Here is a 22,553-nt window from a genome sequence, read left to right on the forward strand (position 1 = left end):
AGAGTACCACCCATAGGCCCCCCCGAGTGACACGGTCGAATGCATTCTCCAGATCCACATGGAACTTGTAAACTGGTTGGGCAAATTCCCATGCACCCTCCAGAATCTTGCTGAGCTTTTCAACCACCTCAATGACTTCAGCACCAGAGATGGGAGAACCCGAACCCCCCCAGACTCTGCTTCCTCAATGGAAGATGTGTTGGTGGGATTAAGGATGTCTTTGAAGGACTCTGCCCACCAAGGTCAGCAGCACACCACCCCCACTATAAATAGTGTTGGTACTGCAATGCTTCCCCCTCCTGAGACGCCGGATTGTGGACTTTCTCCATGGTTTCTCCAAACTGGTGTCAGCCAGCGTGTTTGAGGGTTGCCAGTGCGTCACATTGCGGCCACAGCTTTGACTAGCCACGTCAAAAATAGAGGCACGGATAATGGTCCACTCAGACTCAATGTCCCCCTCCTCCCTCGGAACTTGTCCAAAGCTCTCAAAGAGGGAGCTCTGGTCCTCAAAAGAATGTCAAAAGGACCAGAAAGTTCACGTTTTGGACAAAGAAGACAGGTGGTTTGAAAGGGGTGTGAAGGAAGCCATCTATGTTAAACCAATATTGAACAGAGGGGAGTGGACTCAGGTTTCAACTTTCAAAAACCTACAATACAGCGATAGAGTTGATTACTTCCCACTATCATCACAGCCCCAACCACCTATTAAGCCAGGCCAACAATTCCCTTTAACGACCCCCCTTTCAGTGACATAGACAGGAATCGGTTATTGCAGGCTAACAAAGAACCAAAAGAAGTTTTTATTTTTTTTGTTCCACTCTACAAAGCCTGGAACTCAACGCTATTTCAGACATTTGAATTTAGAAAGCCTCCTGGATGGGAAGAGAAACATCTTCAAAGTCCAGTGGATTGTTTTTAACTTTTTTGGAATGACTATAACCGGGATGACTGAGTATCACACCAGAATAAACGCCAACCTACCAAGATGAGGGGCAACAAGTCTGCGCCTCTCACCAGGGGCAGCTGCAGAGTGGAAGAATGTCCAGCCTCTCTCCAGGAGACTGGTCCCAAAGCCAGAGCCATGAGGTACATCCAACTATCTGTAGCCAGGACCTCTCAGCCAAACACACTACCTCAGGCTCCTTCTCCCGCAAAGAGTTGACATCACACAATGCACCCCACCCCTTTGGCCCCTCCTGCAGGTGGTGAGCCCATTGGAAGGGGGATCCATGTTTCCTCTTCAGGCTGTGCCCGGCCGGGCTCCATGCTGGACTACAGAAACCACATGCGTTTCAACTTAAGATGCAGGCACCACAAAATCCTCCTCAATAGTTTAAATCTTTGCTCCTCAGTGAAATGTCACAGAGCTAGGAACATCCTCCTGAAAGCACAGCACCAGCTAATTAGCCAACACATCAGACAGATACATTTCACTACGTGCTGAAAGGGAAACTTGATCAGACAGGTGTGCAACTGTACGCAGCACTTCCCAGGGACATCATGGATGACGCTTTCAAGTTTGCAGTGAAGGCCAACATGTCCCAGCACTACAAAGGCAAAAACATAGATTCCCCATCCTCCAGTCCAGACCGACCACCTCAGAGGAACTCACATTTGCAAATCAAAGTATTCACAGATAAGAAGAATTTTTCCAACAGGACCCTTACCCAGCCTGAAAATGAACTATGCAGCATCCCCTTAACAGATCCCCGCATTGGATCTCATCACAGTCACGGAGACAGCCATCAGAAACAACAAACTGACCTTCATAAAAGCTGAACAACTTCGGCTGAAGGTCACTGCATCTCTCTCCAGGGCAAAGGCTCCCCCTTCAAACCTGACCATTCCAGAAAGGAAAGCTCTGAAAGTCCTCCAAAGAGACAAGGACATAATCACATTACCAGCGGAGAAAGGAATATGCATGGTCGTACTTTACACAACCAACTACCACGCCGAAGTTAAAGCCCTCCTTGGTGACACGGCCACCTATAAATCACTGAAGAATGACCACACCAGCAGCAAGAAGAAGAAAGTCATCGGCTAGCTTCATCTACTGGATCTATGGCCTCCCAAAAATACACCAGGAAGGAGCTCCACTCAGGCCCAACATCTCACTCACATCCATGCTCCTTTGGTTAGCAACACACCACATCACATTGCTAATTCACAGAACTTCCACAGCAGGATAAAGAGCCTGGCACTGGACACGGATGAGATCATGGTCTCCTATGATGTCTGATGTCTTCCCCACCAAAGAAGCCGTCTCCACCATAAGTATGTGTTTACTTCAAGACCACCCTCTGCCAGATAGGACCAACCTGACCAATCTGACCACAACTGATCCCTCTTGGACTTGTGCCTCACCACCACATACTTCCAATTCAACCAAGCTATCTACAGGCAGAAGCATGGACTGGCTGTCCTGTAGCTCCTATAGTGGTGAACTTATACATGGAAGAAGTGCAAAGCAGAGCTCTACACTCATACATGGGAACAAAACATTGGAGACAAAAACTGGTTCATCTCAAAGATAAAACACCCAGAAACCAGGCCGACATCATGGTTTACGCCACAGGCGTCAAACTGGTTCCATAAAGGGCCATGTGGCTGCAGGTTTTCTTTCCAACCAAGCAATAGCGCATAAGACTACAGTCATCTCATCAAGTGAGTCCAATCTGAACATGATGACTTGATGAGATGACTGGAGTCTGGTGTGCTTTTGTTGGGTTGGAAAGAAGACCTGCAGCCACATGGCTCTTTCTGGAACCAGTTTGACACCCCTGGTTTACGCCATTCAGCGTAGTGAAGAGAGCACAGACCTGTAGATTGGAAAGACCAAGCAACCGCTAAAAAGGAGCATGGCTCAACACAGGTCAACTCCTCAGGACAGGACTCAGCCGCTCACTCTAAGGAGAAAAACATCCTGATTGTGGCCAGGGAAGACAGATGGTTCGAGAGCAAGGTTAAGGAAGCCATCTTTGTTAACCCGGAAAAAACATCTCTCAACAGATGAGGTGGTCTTAGACAGAACCTTTCACCTTCATCCAAAGCACTTTTAGTGTTTAGTTTTAGAACAATACCCAGAAGATTCACCTCTCACCTGAATCACACTTCAATCAGACATGTGACTGAAACCACTCTGACAAGGAGTTAATGAGTCATCAGCCATCAGACCCCCTACCCACCATTAACTCTCCAGGTGACCTCCATGGCCAATCCATTAGGAGGCTCCTTTAGTTCCCTCTCATTCTTTCTTCACGTCCAGTTGCCTAAACTGACCAGGACCTGGATGACTATGACTCTTCACTGATTCAGAGAAGTGAACCTTGTTCCAAAATGCTGGTTTGTTTCTCCTGTTTTCCATTTTCTTTCTTGTTTGCTTCATTTCTCTCTCGTCTTTTGTTTTCACTTCATCATTGTTTTCTTTGACAGGAGGAGAGAAATTAGCCTCAGACTCGTTTTATTCCTGCGACTAGATGCTTTTATGACTCAGCGTCAGCAGCATGCCTCCTCACTGTGCAGCCATTAAATCCTACACAGTCCACGCTCCATCCTTGTCACGCGTGCCGTGAAGTCTGCGTCTGAGTGAGCCTTTGATGGATCTTTATTTTCTATGACTGCCTGTTCTTACCCTTTGTGCTGTGCTGAGCAGTTTACCATCCCACAAGCTGCCTGCCATGAAAAGCTTTCTTTGACAGAGTGACGTATTACCAATTTAGGGGAGGAGGAATTTATAACCTTCACTCAGGCGAAAAAACGCTGGAAATCAACCCAAAGCATCAAACATCCAATTAAGTGGATTTCTGAAGCATTGTTGGAGAAAGGCAGGACTGATAAACAACATGCAGAGCTGAAGGTTTCCTGAAGATCCCTGGAAATGAGTCACACCCAGTTTCTCCCATTTCTTCATTCTTCAATTTATTTCATTGTTTATGAGTAAAAAAATGGTTTATTGATGAGAAATAACCAAAATGTTGTAAGTTTGTATTTAAGCGCCTTCATTGTAAATCCTTTCCTCTGTGTTATCTGCTCCATTAACACATACATTTATTGTGATGTATTTGTATAATATGTTATATTACATGATTTATAGACTTTATTGACTTGTTCGATGCTTTAGCGCACTGATTGTTTGCATTGGGACCGGTCTAACTGGGGAGTACCAATATGGCGGCCTGTGACATCTCAGCACCGTGTACTACCAATGGCTAACACTGCTAGTGGTGATTCACCTGCTGAAGTTTACTTTATTCTATAATGACATTTCTGTCACTAATATCACATCTGCATTGTGGTTTCTGCACCTTCAGCACCAGTTTCAACGTGGCCATGAATGGAGAAAATCATTTTTATGATCTAAGCCAAGTCTGCATAGATATAACAACAAGCAATTCTACAAATACCTTAAGAATGGGAATGAACCAGGAAATGACCAGGGATACAGACTCACCAATCACACGGAGTCCCACATTGAGAAGTCTCTATTTCATTATGTTTTCAGGAGGAGAGTGAATTTAAATGACTAAATCATCTAGTTCAGTCCATCATCCTGACTAGGAGGTGATGAACCACTCAGCTGTGGATCAGTGGAAGTTTTTTTTTCAACCAGACGTAGATCTGTGACATAGACCTGCGATATATTCAGCTGCAGTAGCCACTCTTTAACCCATAGGTGGCAGCACTGAGATGGTTTGAGGCCAAACCGAATCAAAAACTTTCCTCGGAAATATCCAAATTTGGACATTAGCATCAAGCTAACAGCATTAAGAACCTACTTTTACAGTTTAGCTGTTTTAGTATTTAGTTTAAAATCTTCAAATTCTGCAGAAAACTTTGAATCTCATGTGTAGTTAAGTCCAATGAGCCTGAAAATTTGACTATAAACATAATCCATAACCAGCAATGACATTTCTAAAGCTGTCTGAACTGAGACTCCTCCCCACTATCTGACCTGACGTCTGGCTCATCTGGTTTTTATACTGTTGCTTCATCATGCATCATAGTGGGCGGGGCCATCCATCACGCAACGGTGCTACTGAGCTAGAAGGATTTACTACACTGACTAGAGAGGCAGCTATTTGCCACAGAATGGAGCTGGAACTGGAGCCTGAAACTCAGTTCTTTCTGTGGTTTCCCAACAACCAGCATAGCCAGAGTGGATGAACTGGCTGCAGCCTGCAGTGATATCAGGACTCAAGTCAGCTGTTCTTTTCCAGACCCCCTTAATCCTCCATCATGTGGGATGAAGTTCTGTTTTTTCTCACACCCCAGGAGAAATGCTTTGTTTAAAGCTCCGCCTCCTTAGATCACCGTAGATCTCTGCTCTTTAACTCGACCTTGGTAATTTTAAACAGATGCAGTAAATCCTCTGATCCAAAACAATCATTTCATATTCCAGTTTTTGTTCTCCTGTTATACTGAGGCAGAGTTCAGCTGTTTTTATATTTCCTGTCCATTGTTGTCGTTAACGTCATTAGGGAGGAATGTTTAGTCCTGTAGGCCGCTCTGGCTGCTGCCTGTTCCTGACTTGCTTTTTTCTATTTGCAGGGTTTCTGGACTGGGTTCCTAAAAAGATGCAGCGTGTCGGATGCATGGAGCTGCTCAACACGGTTCAGAGGAGGGTTCAGCCTAAATTACACGTGTTTGGACACATTCACGAAGGTAAACACGCCTGGCTGTTTATAAAGAGACCTTCATCTGTAGGACGACATGCCTTAAAGAATGTCCTCCTGCCTGCTTATGAGCTGCTGCTTCCTCCTCTATCATCCACCCAGGCCAATGAGGCCAGATAGGCAGCTCCCTGTGCTGAGGATTGCTGTTTTCCGGGTTATCAGGTCAGCGTTGGCCTGGAGCAGCATTCCCTGATCAGAGGCAGCCAGATTAGAAAGTAGATCAGCTCCCCTAAAAGCAGAAATGCCCTGAGAGCAGCGTTCCTCCTTATTCAGAGGATTAAAGGAGGACATTTTAGAAGAAGTCTGGCTTCAGTCCAGAGATGGGTCTATAATTCAGAGAGAACTTTCCCCCTCAGGGTGACTTATGTCATTTTTGCGTCTCTACATAAGCTCAGGTTCTTCCAAAGGATTCAGACAAAACTCACACATGGCTCTGGTTCACACTGACCACGTTCTGTGGATCAGAATCAGGTTTCCTTCCTCACTCTCGAAATCCAGGCTCCTCTGAAGGGATAGTGATAGAATGAGGCCTGAGAACATCACATGCTAGTTTCAGGCCTGAAACCTGAGCCACTCTAACTATAAGCTTTATCAAAAAGGAAAGTTTTAAGCCTAGCCTTAAAAGTAGACAGGGTGTCTGCCTCACGGACTAAAACTGGTAGTTGGTTCCACAGGAGAGGAGCCTGATAACTAAAAGATCTGCCTCCCATTCTACTTTTAGAAATTCTAGGAACCACTAGTAAACCTGCAGATTGAGAGCGAAGTGCTCTGTTAGGAACATAAGGAACAATCAGATCTCTGATATCAGATGGAGCTCGGCCATTTAAGGCTTTATATGTGAGAAGGAGGATTTTAAATTCTATTCTGGATTTAACAGGAAGCCAATGAAGAGAAGCCAGGATAGGAGAGATATGATCATTTCCATCAGAACTTTGGCTGCAGTCAATCTGCCTAGTAGCTTGAGGCTGTCTGCTTCCTGTAGACCTTCCTAACGCTGCATCCGGTCTTCTTCTTTGGACCAGATCAACGTTCAGTTGAAGGTGATGTTTATAACTGAGGTTTTGCTCCAGGAAACAGACCTCCCAATAATTTATGCAGTGAAAGTCGCTCCATGTATACTTTGTGTGTTTTCAACTAACTCAAACTGATCATTGATCAGTATTTGAACTAGAAAAGGTGACCTAATGATGTCCACATATTTACTGTAGTAACAGGAAGGAAAGCAGATTAGCAGAGGTAATCTGGGTTATTTGTTCATGTTCATGATGACAAACTAGTCTGACCTGAATCACAAAGTTCAGATTCAGTTCTGTTGAAATAAATCCGTTTAGTTGTCATTTTTGCTGTTTCGGGGCTTTTCCTTTAAGTCAGATGAACTGAAAAACATGAATGAATTCAGCTGCTTTTTACTTTTTAATTCAGATTCTTCCTTTTCTTCTTTGTTCCTTCTGCCTGTTGTTTTTAGGCTATGGCATGATGACAGACGGCACCACCACGTTCATCAACGCCTCGGCCTGCACCGTTAACTTCCTCCCCATGAACCCCCCCATCGTCTTCGACCTTCCCAACCCTAGATCCACATGACTAGAACAGACTGGACCCCAAAGCAGCGGTGGAGAGAAAGGGGCCCCAAACAGGCAGCTGTATCTGCAGGGCTGTGCAGGTGGAGCCGTGTAGATATAATCCAGGTGTGTTTCCGGACTGTGAGAGGGGCGGATGATGGACGCTTCCTCCGTCTCTGCGTTTCTCCATCTGCTATAAGCTGATGGGGAACCTTCTCATGCAGAGACGCCTTGAAAGGCAGACATTTTCTACCAGCTCTGTGTCCTTCTGCTCTGACAATCTGAGGCTGCTGATGGAGGCATGAAGACGCTGCTTCATTCTAACAAACACTAAAACGGCCCCACTCCTCCTACTGCTCCTCCTCCTCCTGCTCCTCCTCATCATCATCGTCGCTGCAGAGCTTTGGCTCAGCAGCTGTGGAACGTTTCTGACCCTCTGTCCCTTTTATAATCCCCCTGCCCTGTCAGACACTTCCTCTCCTCTCCTCTCCTCTCCTCTCCTCTCCTCTCCTCTCCTCTCCTCTCCTCTCCTCTCCTCTCCTCTCCTCTCCTCTCCTCTCCTCTCCTCTCCTCTCCTCTCCTCTCCTCTCCTCTCCTCTCCTCTCCTCTCCTCTCCTCTCCTCTCCTCTCCTCTGTAAAGTTCCTCCATTCATGCTGTTTCTATGCTGTGATTTTACGCTGTACATATCAGTGGGTGCAGAAAGTATTCAAACCCCTTTAACTTTTAGAAATAAAAATAAAATGGCTGCAATGACTCAACGAGTGAGAAATTTAAAGGGGTGTGAATGCTTTCCGTACCCACTGTATCTGTGGTCGTTGCTACTAATAATGTAAATGCTTGTGGTGATATTTCCTCCTTCTGTTGGTCCATATCGACTGATTAATTCTTTCATGTCTTTTGTATCTAAATGGAGATCAAATGTTTTCAATCTTTGGGTTTTTACGGCCCAGTGGTGGAGCTGAGCCTCTGTCCTCCGCTGCCCTCTTCCCTCCTCAGCACTTTACAACATGTTGCACAACAGCCAGAAGGAAAGGTTTGTTTCTCTTGTTCCTCTCAGGCATCCTGCCAGCAGACCATTCTGCAGAACAGCTCCCACTTTATTTCTGGACAACGTTCAGTCGCTACGATTCTCTGGAGGTGCTAAGTTATTCTGGTCCCTGTGAGGGTTAGAGTCGCCTTATTAGAAAGGCTGGAGAGAGGAGCTGCTGCACAAGTGAGAGAGTCAGAATCCAGATGTTTTCTGCAGCCTTGGATCTGATTGGTGGCTGCAGGTTTGGACCATCCGGCTTCTCTAACAGGCTGAACAAACCGTCCTAAAGGGTCTAATTAATTGGTCAGTAGAAGCTGCTGCTGAGCTGAAGGTTACCGGCTCAGAACCAAAGCTGATCTCTACCTTCCTCAGCTGGTCAAAAAACACCAACAATGACCTGAGACACAGAAAATAATCTGACCCCAGACACAGAAGATCTCAGCAGTTCAGCAACTCGGCATAAAAACAAATTTTTTTTCTCATAGTTGGATTTTTACTGTTCTGTAGTGAAATATTAGAAAAATGCTGAGAGCAGGGAAATGATGACTTGACTGTAATCTGGTTTTTATCTATTTACCATCATAAACATGGATACTAATGTCTTCTTAATCCAGATTAAGGCGAGGAGCCTTTGGTTAGGCTCCGCCCCCCTGGATGCTGCCCAAACAAGTTAGAAAATATGTTTAATTTATAATTCTTATTGTAAATTAATTTAGTTTCGCTAAACAAACATCAGAACCAAACTTTTCACTGGAAGTTAATATTTTGCTTGTTTCTATCAATGAAGGAACCTGGACTAAAAATAGTAACAATTTTATTTTTTATTTTTAAATGATATTTTATTCCTTTCAAACTCTCAGAGTTCCTGTTCAGCAGTGGGTTAGTGGAGCAGATTATGAAGGCTGACAGGAAGCTCCTGAGATGGAAAGAAGGAAACGTTGGAAACTGGAGAATGATTGAAAGGAGAAGGATTTCAAAATAAAATGTAGAAGATGAAACTGATCCCTGATGACTTTCACATTAAAATGCTGCATTATTGAATTACAGGAAGTGAGAGAAAAACTTCCACGGGTTGAAAAATCTTCTTTAATAGTAGAAACAAAGACCTTCATGGAGCAGATTAAAGCAGGATGGAATCATTTATTATCATTTATAAGCTTATCTATCAGCTCTGTAGATTCCACTGTTGTTTAAATTGATGGTATTTATCTCTCTTAGAGACGTCATGAGAAGCACCGAACCAACCAGAGACCATTTCTAAGATCCACGCTAACACTGCTCAGCTCAGATAGCAAGTTTACCCAATATCACCAGCTGTGCTTAACCAGCTAATCTAACCTGAACCCATAAAGTTAAACATCCAGCAGGACTTTAGCTGCAAGGCAACATCTTGGTGCAGAAAGATGGAAGTTTGTTGATTTCTTTTAAAATAATGATTGGAAACGTCTGAGTGCCTTTAACGCAGCCATGGTTGGCTCTAAATAAACAGATGAGCACGTTAGACGGTGGAGAGGTGGAGGTTAGGGCTGCTGCTCCAAAGAATACATTCAGAAAGAGAAAGTTTCCAGATAGTCAAAGATTGGCCTCCATGGAACATCCCAGGTCAGAATCAATGCTGAATGTTTAAAACATTTCAAAAACATCTGGATGATCCCAAAGAATCTGGAAGTCTGTGGATAGACCTGACAGACGTGGCCTTTGAGAAGCCAAGTGTCCTTCCACATCAGGTGGAGCTGACCTCATGCAGACGATGTCCTTGGTTGCTCTGCTGCTGGAAGGATCATGACTGGGAATCAGTTTGGGATTATAGGTTCAAACAGCTGTCAGGCTCACATCAGATGCTTTGGATTCACGCTTAGATCACTTCTCCTCCTAATGTGGGCCTGAAGAATCAAAGGAACCAATCAGAAGATTGGCTGATGACAGTTTTATACATGAGACCAGGTTGACGTTTGAAAGAACTGAACAGCTTATCTCGGTATGATTCAAATGTTTTAAAACTGTTAGCATGTGGCGGCATGCATCAGCTGCTTCCTAACTGTTCAATCTTTGCAGTATTAAAGCGTCTGTCTGGTAGGGTGCTAAAGACAGGAGGACTGGGCCTGAATGTGGGACAGTAGAAGTGAACGAATGTCATTGGTTGGAAGGAACAAAGACTAAATGTGACAAAGTTTTCATTCAGAGCGGTTGGAGAGTCGGACGCTGTTCCTCCCTGAACACTTTGCTAACGTGCTTCCTGTTTGATCCACAAGCAGAACCGTGGTGCTTATTGACTTGTTTCTTCTCCGCTCAGAGGAAAAGGACTTTTGCTCCTCAGACAATCTCTGCTTCCTGTCCCATCTAGCGGTGAAGAAAGGCGGAGCCTCCACAGCGGATGGATGGACAGCAGACTAAGAGAGGGACTGTTTGCTGCCTGTATATTTTACCTTTCAATATTACTGGATGTTTAAGAGCAATTTTGATGAATGAATGTACAACCTTCTGAGATTAAAGTCTTCATTTACTGTTAAACATCTTTTTCATCTTTGTTGAGGACATTTGGACGAATGGAGACGTCCATTACATCCAGCAGCTACCTTTTCATAGAATCCGATAAGGCTGCTGTGGTTATGAGGCTCCTGTCAGCATCAAATAAAAGCTTATCAGTGATCAGCAGGTTATGTCTCCTTCTTTCCCCAATCAGAGCCTTTTAGCAGATTAACAGAAAACATTTTGAAGACATCAGGTATGTTTCCTCAGCTCTGAGGAATCTGGGTCTGCTATCAACCACAGAGGTCAAAGTATCTTTTTCATTTCTGATAGCTAAGGCCTCTCTGATCTTTCCTGCCTCCCTTTTCCACACCTTTGGATATTCTGATGAGAAACCTCCTTCAAATAATTACCTTCCTAATCCCAGGGGAAAGCGAGTCATTCTTCTCAGAGGGGGTTTTACTCTACCTCTATTAGCTTTCATATGCTCCATTCAGCTTCCTCTTTCTCACTCCGCCTCTCCATCTACCACTTTGTAATCTCTTTCTCACTTCATCTTTCCTAGTTCTGTCTGCCAATCCTTCCATTAGGCTCCTCGGATAATGACTCCTTATGCTTGCAGTACCAATCACACAGCTCCATTTCCTTTAGGGGATTCGTTTTTCTGGATTCCACATTCAGTTCTTCTCCAAGACCAGTCAAAAGTTTTGGTTGTCACATCTGAATATTTTAGATCATAAAGGATATATGAATAGTATACAAAAACAACCTGAGATCATATAGAAGAGTTTTCTGTTTTACTCGAGACAATTTCATCTTATTCCAATTGATTTCATATGAAGGGAAAACTGGCAAGAACAAGTTTTTTTAATTTCAAAGAACATCTTAATTGGACAGAAGGTCCAAACTTTGACTAGGCCATTCTACCACCCTCCTGCACTGTAAAAACGATCTAGAAATAAGTAAAAATTTCTTAAATTAAGTGTATTTACCCTTGATTTAAGTAGGTAAATGAGATAGTTTGCCAATGGAATCAGTATTTTTACACTTAAAATAAGATAATTAGATAATATTCACTTGAAATAAGACAATGCAATTGTGTTTTCTTATTTTAAATCTAAATTGAACAAATGCACTTATTTCAAGAAAAAATTACTTATCAAGATTTTGATTTTTTGCAGTGTGGGTGTTGATCCTTTTCTGCATTTCATAGTGCCGGGATCATAGAGCCAGGACCATGGTGCAGGGGATTATAGTGCAAGGATCATAGTGTGGGGGATCATAGTGCAGGGCTCATACTGCAGGGCCCATAGTGCAGGAATCATAGTGCAGGAATCATAGTGCAAGGCTCATACTGCAGGGCTCATAGTGCCAGGATCTTAGTGCAGGGCTCATGGTGCAGGGATCATAGTCCAGAGATCATAGTGTGAGAAATCATAGTGCAGGGCTCATATTGCCAGGATCAGTGTGCAAGGCCCATAGTGCAGGTCTCATTGTGCCAGGATCATGGTGCAGAGATCAAAGTGCACAGCTCATAGTGCCCAGATCATGGTGCAGAGATCATAGTGCACAGCTCATAGTGCCAGGATCATGGTGCAGGGCTCATAATGCAGGGCTCATAGTGCCAGAGTCATGGTGCAGGGATCCTAGTACAAGGATCATAGTGCCAGGATCATAATGCCAGGATCATGGTGCAGAGATCATAGTGCAGGGCTCATAGTCCCAGGATCATTGTGCAGGGATCATGGTGCATGGATTATAGTGCAGGGCTCATAGTCCCAGGATCATTGTGCAGGGATCATAGTGCCAGGATCATGGTGCAAGGATCATAGTGCAAGGATCATAGTGCAGGGATCATAGTGCAGGGTTCATAGTGCCAGGATGATGGTGCAGAGATCACAGTGCAGGTCTCATAGTGCCAGGATCATGGTGCAGGGATCATAGTACAAGGATCATATTGCACGGCTCATAGTGCTGAGATCATAGTGCAGGTCTCATAATGCCAGGATCATGGTGCAGATATCATAGTGCACAGATCATGGTGCAAGGATCAAAATGCACAGCTTTTAGTGCCAGGATCATGGTGCAGAGATCATAGTGCATGGCCCATAGTGCCAGGGTCATGGTGCAGGGACCATGGTACAAGGATCATAATGCACAGCTCATAGTGCCAGGATCATGGTGCAGAGATCATAGTGCAGGTCTCATAGTGCCAGGATCATGGTGCAGGGCTCATACTGCAGGGCTCATAATGCAGGGATCATAGTGCATGGCCCATAGTGCCAGGGTCATGGTGCAGGGACCATGGTACAAGGATCATAATGCACAGCTCATAGTGCCAGGATCATGGTGCAGAGATCATAGTGCAGGTCTCATAGTGCCAGGATCATGGTGCAGGGCTCATACTGCAGGGCTCATAATGCAGGGATCATAGTGCATGGCCCATAGTGCCAGGGTCATGGTGCAGGGACCATGGTACAAGGATCATAATGCACAGCTCATAGTGCCAGAATCACGGTGCAGAGATCATACTGCAGGTCTCATAGTACCAGGATCATGGTGCAGGGCTCATTGCAGGGCTCATGATACAGGGATCATAGTGCATGGCCCATAGTGTCAGGGTCATTGTGCAGCGACCATAGTACAAGGATCATAGTGCATGGCTCATAGTGCCAGGATCATGGTGCAGAGATCATAGTGCAGGTCTCATAGTGCAGGGATCATAGTGCATGGCCCATAGTGCCAGGGTCATGGTGCAGGGACCATGGTACAAGGATCATAATGCACAGCTCATAGTGCCAGGATCACGGTGCAGAGATCATAATGCAGGTCTCATAGTACCAGGATCATGGTGCAGGGATCATAGTGCAAGGCTCATAGTGCAGGGCTCATAGTGCCAGGATCATAGTGAAAGGCCCATAGTGCAGAGCTCATAGTCCCAGGATCATAGTGCAGGGCTCATGGTGCAGGGATCGTAGTCCAGAGATCATAGTGTGAGAAATCATAGTGCAGGGCTCATATTGCCAGGATCAGTGTGCAAGGCCCATAGTGCAGGCCTCATATTGTCAGTATCATAGTGCAAGGCCCATAGTGCAGGTCTCATTGTGCCAGGATCATGGTGCAGAGATCAAAGTGCACAGCTCATAGTGCCCAGATCATGGTGCAGAGATCATAGTGCACAGCTCATAGTGCCAGGATCATGGTGCAGGGCTCATAATGCAGGGCTCATAGTGCCAGAGTCATGGTGCAGGGATCCTAGTACAAGGATCATAGTGCCAGGATCATAATGCCAGGATCATGGTGCAGAGATCATAGTGCAGGGCTCGTAATGCAGGGTGCGTGGCCCATAGTGCCAGGGTCATGGTGCAGGGACCATAGTACAGGGCTCATAGTCCCAGGATCATTGTGCAGGGATCATGGTGCATGGATTATAGTGCAGGGCTCATAGTCCCAGGATCATTGTGCAGGGATCATAGTGCCAGGATCATGGTGCAAGGATCATAGTGCAGGGATCATAGTGCAGGGTTCATATTGCCAGGATGATGGTGCAGAGATCACAGTGCAGGTCTCATAGTGCCAGGATCATGGTGCAGGGATCATAGTACAAGGATCATATTGCACGGCTCATAGTGCTGAGATCATAGTGCAGGTCTCATAATGCCAGGATCATGGTGCAGATATCATAGTGCACAGATCATGGTGCAAGGATCAAAATACACAGCTTTTAGTGCCAGGATCATGGTGCAGAGATCATAGTGCATGGCCCATAGTGCCTGGGTCATGGTGCAGGGACCATGGTACAAGGATCATAATGCACAGCTCATAGTGCCAGGATCATGGTGCAGAGATCATAGTGCAGGTCTCATAGTGCCATGATCATGGTGCAGGGCTCATAATGCAGGGATCATAGTGCATGGCCCATAGTGCCAGGGTCATGGTGCAGGGACCATGGTACAAGGATCATAATGCACAGCTCATAGTGCTAGGATCACGGTGCAGAGATCATACTGCAGCTCTCATAGTACCAGGATCATGGTGCAGGGCTCATTGCAGGGCTCATGATACAGGGATCATAGTGCATGGCCCATAGTGTCAGGGTCATTGTGCAGCGACCATAGTACAAGGATCATAGTGCATGGCTCATAGTGCCAGGTTCATGGTGCAGGGACCATAGTACAAGGATCATAATGCACAGCTCATAGTGCCAGGATCATGGTGCAGAGATCATAGTGCAGGTCTCATAGTGCAGGGATCATAGTGCCAGGGTCATGGTGCAGGGACCATGGTACAAGGATCATAATGCACAGCTCATAGTGCCAGGATCACGGTGCAGAGATCATAATGCAGGTCTCATAGTACCAGGATCATGGTGCAGGGCTCATTGCAGGGCTCATGATACAGGGATCATAGTGCATGGCCCATAGTGTCAGGGTCATTGTGCAGGGATCATAGTGCAAGGATCATAGTGCAGGGCTTATAGTGCAGGGCTCATAGTGCCAGGATCATGGTGCAAGGATCATAATGCACAGGTCATAGTGCAAGGATCATGGTGCAGGGCTCATAATGCAGAGATCATAATGCAGGTCTCATAGTGTCAGGATCATGGTGCAGGGCTCATAATGCAGAGATCATCGTGCAGGTCTCATATTGCCAGGATCATGGTGCAGGGATCATAGTATTAGGATCATATTGCAGGGCTCATGCTGCAGGGCTTATAGTGCAGGGCTCATCGTGCAGGTCTCATAGTGCCAGGATCATGGTACAGGGATTATAATACAAGGATCATGGTGCAGGGATCATAGTGCAGGGCTCACAGTGCCAGGATCATTGTGAAGGGATCATAATGCACAGCTCATAATGCCAGGATCATGGTGCAGGGATCATATTACAGGGCTCATAGTCCCAGGATCATTGTGCAGGGATCATGGTGCATGGATTATAGTGCAGGGCTCATAGTCCCAGGATCATTGTGCAGGGATCATGGTGCATGGATTATAGTGCAGGGCTCATAGTCCCAGGATCATTGTGCAGGGATCATAGTGCCAGGATCATGGTGCAAGGATCATAGTGCAGGGATCATAGTGCAGGGTTCATAGTGCCAGGATGATGGTGCAGAGATCATAGTACAAGGATCATATTGCACGGCTCATAGTGCTGAGATCATAGTGCAGGTCTCATAATGCCAGGATCATGGTGCAGATATCATAGTGCACAGATCATAGTGCCAGGATCATGGTGCAAGGATCAAAATGCACAGCTTTTAGTGCCAGGATCATGGTGCAGAGATCATAGTGCAGGTCTCATAGTGCCAGGATCATGGTGCAGGGCTCATACTGCAGGGCTCATAATGCAGGGATTATAGTGCATGGCCCATAGTGCCAGGGTCATGGTGCAGGGACCATGGTACAAGGATCATAATGCACAGCTCATAGTGCCAGGATCACGGTGCAGAGATCATAGTGCAGGTCTCATAGTACCAGGATCATGGTGCAGGGCTCATTGCAGGGCTCATGATACAGGGATCATAGTGCATGGCCCATAGTGTCAGGGTCATTGTGCAGGGATCATAGTGCAAGGATCATAGTGCAGGGCTTATAGTGCAGGGCTCATAGTGCCAGGATCATGGTCAGAGATGGCAAAAGTACTCACTTTCCGTACTTGAGTAAAAGTACAGATACTTGTGTTAAAAAATACTCTGGTAAAAGTGGAAGTACTGGTTAAACTTCTTTACTCAAGTAAAAGTAACAAAGTACAGGCTTGTAAATTTACTTAAAGTATAAAACTAAAAGTAGAAACCACTTTTTTCATGCCGTTGCCTACATTTTAAATGGATATCTGCCAATAGGACTAGATCTCCGTTGTGTTCATTTTCAATCATCTCGTCGTCCATGCTACTATGCTAACGCCACCGCCACCAAGCTGCAATGATTTACCGTGAATGAATACCGCCGAATCTGTCGATTCATCTTGTAGTGGTGCGTCAAATGCAACGTAGATTCCCATTCAGTTAGATTGAATTTGGTATTGATGACGTGAAAAATAATAACGGTAACTCCATTGAAATGATTCAAAACTAAAGTAATGAGCCAATTTTTTAAAATGTAAGGAGTAGAAAGTACAGATATTTGTCTAAAAATGTAAGGAGTAGAAGTAAAAAGTCGCCATAAAAATAAGTAGTAAAGTAAAGTAAAAATATCAGAAAAATCTACTTGAGTACAGTAACAAAGTATTTGTACTACGTTACTTCCCATCTCTGATCATGGTGCAAGGATCATAATGCACAGGTCATAGTGTCAGGATCATGGTGCAGGGATCATAGTATTAGGATCAAATTGCAGGGCTCATACTGCAGGGCTTATAGTGCAGGGCTCATTGTGCAGGTCTCATAGCGCCAGGATCATGGTACAGGGATCATAGTACAAGGATCATATTGCAGGGCTCATAGTGCAGGGCTCATAGTCCCAGGATCATTGTGCAGGGATCATGGTGCATGCATTATAGTGCCAGGATCATAGTGCAGCGATCATGGTGCAGGGACCATAGTTCAAGCTAAACTTCCTAAAGCTCTCTTATTGCTCCGTCATGAACATGGCTGCCTGCCCTACTGAGTGTCCATCTCCTCTGAACCATGAAAATCACCCGATTCAAGCAAATATCCCATCTGGGATTAGGAGACATTCCTGCGTCTACCTGAGGAAAGAAGTCAGGAATTACCATAAATCCTCTAATATTGGCCTGTATTTCATTAGCAGCCGGGTCTCTAATAATGGCCTGTCTGGCTGTTGGCGGAGGTAAATTATGACCGAACTCTTATACAGGCCGGAGCTATAATTGAACCAACAATGTTTCTGGGCACTCCTCAACAACTTGTGATAGTTACATACAAGTACCACAGGGGGGCAATGTTTGCTAACGAATCCAAGCCATTAGCATGGGAAGTCCCATCCTTAGCGCAGACAGTGCCGCAGACAGGAGGCCGGCTTGTTTTGTTTTTATGACCGAAATTACGGAAAACAACTCGTGAAGTTTGACCAGCTAGAAGAGCGAGGTGCGCGAGAATGCTGGGACCCTTTTCCCACCTGGATCTCCGCTCTTTTTCGCCGTAATGTCCCTCTGTTGTCTGACTACTCGCCCCGACTTCCTCATCGCATCAGACGTGTCTAGACCCACAGCATATAGCACAGACCGTGCTTCAATATTGAGCATAAATCAAAAATGTCTACATTAAGCTTGCTGCGACACGCTGCTCAAGGAGTATAACCAGCCACACAATCGTTCTGATCTGATAGTGTGTGATCAAATGTGATTACCGGTAGGTCTGGTGGTAACCAGGCAGCTTTAAAATGACAGAATTTTGTTGGCCTTCGTTGTTCTGAATTTCCCTTGAAATATATGATACTGGTAGCCTACTTCCACCTACCCTGCCCCCCAAAAAATATCACTGCGATGGCAGAACAGTTTCCATTAATGTTTTTTAAAACTTTCTTTCGCAGGTCAGTTTGGCCAAGATTCCATTCTGTGTCTTTTTTTCTTCATATTGCCGTGCAGAAAACTTGCAGCTGCCGGAAGATGTCTGAATAATGTTCTATATACTGTTATGGTAACTGTACTTTCTTAATAAATGAACCTAGTATTTTATAGGTTCAAAGAGACAAAAAATCAGTTTTTTATTCATTCCACTGGTAGTCTGTTTTAATCAAATAGAAATAGAGGCCTGCCTCAAATTCTGGCCTCCTTCCGATAATGGCCTGGACCAAGATGCACCTGAGTGAAATAAAGGCCCCATTCTATATTAGAGGATTTACGGTAATCAGTCTTGTGAGAAGCTCTGAGGTGTCGGGATGACATACATCTTCTGACCCGCACACTTCATTTATCACAGCTACATGCCCACACAGAAGATGAGAATAACAGCAAAGGAAAAGCAGACAGTGGTGAGAGTCTCTTCATGGTTCAGAAAGCTGTCGCCTCTTTATGTGTGTGAATTCTGTGATCAGATGAAGCATTTTTTTTTTATCCAAACTAATGTGTAGACACTATGAAATGAGGCGCCACGCAGTGAGTCTCTGCAACGTTACACAGATGGTGGGATTGTTCACAACAATGCAGGTCTTTGTGAGTGAGCTTTGCTTTGGAAGTTTGGAGCTTGTGGGTTGCCAGATTAGGCCCTCACCCACACGCTTCATGGAAGCTGAGGGTCTGACTTAGCCACTCGGCAGGATTCCTTTCAGAGCGTGCCCACCCGTGTGTCAGTGTTCAAAGCTTCATGTACACCTCTCTGTGCCAGAATAGCAGCAACACACCCAGCTCGTCCAATTTGCCCATCATGGGAGGTGACAGCCGAGAGCCTGAGGGTGGGAGGTCCCTGCTGTGTTTACACAATCTGGCAACCCGCTGTCGCTCATCACCACCCCCCCCTCGCATTCAGTGTCCCACCCCCCAGCTCTAGAGTCAAGCAGCTTCAACAGGGATCCAATTGAATAAAAAAGTTTTTGACAGTGAAAGAAAATAGGAATTTGGATAGCAGTTAATGTATTGTTCTTAAAGGGAAAACAAGAAGTACGGTAAGCAGTTTTATATATACATCCGTTTATCTATATGGTCTGAGTCTGATAGGAGTTTGGAACCAGCAACCTCTGACGATGACTCTGGGTACATTTTCTTTTCCTCTCTACATTGACAGCCAACATTCACCTCGTCTAGTTCTACATCTTTCTTCTAAACAAGTTCATTTCCATCTACTTATTCTTTAGCATAGCTATTTGTTTTAGCATATTTCCAAGGCTAATAGATACATAATCATAAGTCTATAAAATAACTTAGTTTTATTGTAGGACGTTTAAATAACCTTTATTTACAGTTTTTGTATATTGGTTGTCGGCTTTACTCTGCATTCCCTGTAACCCAGCGGTCTCAGATCTGAATCTGTCCTGTAACTTTTAAATCTGTCCCCAATCCTGCACACCTTTATGAAAAGGCTAAACTCCCTCACTAGCATCAGTCAGCCTCATGTGGGTGGAAGCAGAGAGGACCCATCCTAATAAGGATGAAACTGAAACTGGGACGGTATTATCTCTGACCTCCAGATCCCACATCCTCCATCTCCGCCCCGCTCACATACATCATGCGGAGTATTTGTCTGTTGTGTTAATCAATGAGACCTGTTCCACATCCTCCACTACTCCTCTGCACGTCACCGTCCACGTAAGCCTTCTACATCCGTCACTATCAAAATACAGAGCCGAGCTATTTTTAGCTCCGCTCCGGCCAGGTCAAGATCTGCAATTGCACCAAACTGGAAAAAGAACGGCGAGAAGAGCAGTAAAGGAGCGGGGCATAGCGGATAGGAGGGCAGCTTTAACAGAGCGGGGCGGTTACGAAGCGGGGCGTTTCACTTTGCATGTTTCTAATTTATCTCTTGATATTTTTTTGTCTAAGGATTATAATCTTGGTCAATTGAAAGATGATTATGCTCTGAAAAGTTCTTGAACAGAGTGTTTTTGTGCCACGTTTTTAAGTGGGGAAAATGTGAACTCCTTTGGGTTTATGGTTCCTTCACCCCTCTCTCAAACCATCTTACCTCTTTGTCCACTTCTGACAATGGCAGGACACCCAAACCAAAACAATGACTTATGTTGTTCAGTGCAATCAGGGCTGCACAGACAAGTAAACATCAATTGGTTTCCAGTGTCATGAAGGCTAAATGCCTACAGTAGCAGCTATTCAAAATGGCCAGTCAAACTCCAGCCAAGGGCCAGCCAAGAACCAGCCAAGGGCCAGATAAGGACCAGCCAAGAACCAGCCAAGAACCAGCCAAGGGCCAGCCAAGAACCAGCCAAGGGCCAGATAAGGACCAGCCAAGAACCAGCCAAGAACCAGCCAAGGACCAGCCAAGAACCAGCCAAGGGCCAGGTAAGGACCAACCAAGAACCAGCCAAGAACCAGCCAAGGACCAGCCAAGAACCAGCCAAGGGCCAGGTAAGGACCAGCCAAGAACCAGCCAAGGGCCAGCCAAGAACCAGCCAAGGGCCAGGTAAGGACCAGCCAAGAACCAGCCAAGAACCAGCCAAGGACCAGCCAAGAACCAGCCAAGGGCCAGGTAAGGACCAGCCAAGAACCAACCAAGAACCAACCAAGGAATGTGGGTAAATTTTCATTGGCTACTACCAGACATGGGCAATGTGGAGTCAACAAGTCATCTCCATGTCATGTATTTAATCTACCCAGCCAATTAACCAGGTGAGTCCAATCTGCACAGGTTAATTCACAGTGAAGATTGGACTCACCTGCTTCAGTGGCTGGGTAGAACAAATACATGACATGGAGATGACTTGTTGACTCCACATTGCCCATGTCTGGCTACTACTGTACATGATGATTCTGTAAAGGTTGAGAAATTAGTGTTTACATAAAACACAGGCAGGGGTCTGTTTCACAGAGAAAGTTTAACAAACTCAGACGCTGTCATGTTTGGTTTAATGTGTCTAACCCACATGCAGAACACTCAGAGGCAGGAGAAAAGTTCAAAGGTTTATTAAGGAGATTGTACACATTCAATGAACAGATCCAGTGGGACACTTGTCTGGTCACGAGTGGGTTCTGAAAGGCACACAAATAAATCAGATCCAGGAACAGAATGGACTGGTCACGAGTGGGTTCACTGCAGAGGGGGACAGAGGAGTTAGTGGAGGTCCAGGTATTTTGTAGGATGAGAGTGTGCTGGGCAGTACCTGTTATGGAGTTGAACTGAGCAGCTAAGGGGGGGAACCTTGAGGGTCCAGAGGCTGTCAGCCGGCTAAGGGCTAGGCGGAGGCAGAGCTTAATTTGAGTGCAGGCAGATCACAGATTTGAGTTTCCTTCCAGTATCTTCTGAGAGCGGACAGGCAGATCACCGGCAGAGAAACTCTTCAGGGTTTCAGGTTTCTGGCAGATTCAATCGTTCCTGGCAAACACTCTGGCACTGGAGAGAAGTCCTCCGCCTCCTTAAATACGGATCTCCTGATGAGCAGATGAGCGACAGGTGGTGCAATCAGCTCTGGCTCCAGGAGATCTCGTACGCCCTCTGGTGGAGAAAGTGGACAGACCTCCAGATCCCAACAGACGCCCTGCCTTAGATTCAGGGAACAGCTGAAGAGATCCAGACCTTGGCTGAATCCCATATTAGGGTCGAGAACAGGACTTTAGGAAGTGATGGGTATTAGTTTCCTCACCTGGTTGTTAACCTGCCTTCTAGAGACAGTCTGGTTGGGGCGCATCAACACCTTCTGATGTGGATGAGAACAAACACAGATATTCTACAGGCAAAGGTGGAAGATCAAACAGCTATGATGTGTCTTTGGGGCTGATGAGGGCAGGAGGTCCATGGGACAGAAAGATGCTGAGCTTGTTCCTGAACTGAACATGTTGAGGAATGGATTCAGTTCATTGGATCTGTCCAGGCTTCCATCTGTCTGATCTTCCTTCTGCTGGAAGCCTGGGATCTTCTTCATCTCTGATATTGTTCTGCTGGAGCTTGTTTTCCAGCCTCTGCTTTCTACTTTTTAACTGCCATTTCTCTGCCTGATATTTCCAAGTTATGAATAAAAAAATAAGATGGAAAACAAAGAAAATTCCAGATTTGGATTTTTTTTCCATCAGCTCTGCTTCACAGGGGTCGCTACGCTTTTTAAATCATTTCCTTCTCCCCACTAGGATCCTGTCCTCCCCCACTTCATTTCAATTCCTTATCCCACCCAACCAAATTAAACTTGAACCCCCCACTTCCTCTGAAATTATCTCTTTTTACGGACATGAGCCATTGGAGAAATCATCTTAGACTA

General features: G+C 45.4%; 1 protein-coding gene across 1 annotated transcript in view; it reads left to right on the top strand.

Moving 5' to 3' along the window:
* The window catches only part of LOC119788031 (metallophosphoesterase domain-containing protein 1-like), a 71,469-nt gene extending 60,549 nt beyond the window's left edge, over positions 1–10,920 (top strand). Inside the window, exons 6-7 of the mRNA XM_038292154.1 lie at positions 5,548–5,661; positions 7,138–10,920. Coding sequence (XP_038148082.1) covers positions 5,548–5,661; positions 7,138–7,256 — 233 coding nt within the window. The 3' untranslated portion in view covers positions 7,257–10,920. The remainder of the gene's footprint in view (positions 1–5,547; positions 5,662–7,137) is intronic.
* Positions 10,921–22,553: the final 11,633 nt, after the last annotated feature.

The sequence above is a fragment of the Cyprinodon tularosa genome, unplaced genomic scaffold, assembly GCF_016077235.1.
Source record: "Cyprinodon tularosa strain WSP-4 unplaced genomic scaffold, ASM1607723v1 ctg309, whole genome shotgun sequence".
NCBI classification, from domain to species: domain Eukaryota; kingdom Metazoa; phylum Chordata; class Actinopteri; order Cyprinodontiformes; family Cyprinodontidae; genus Cyprinodon; species Cyprinodon tularosa.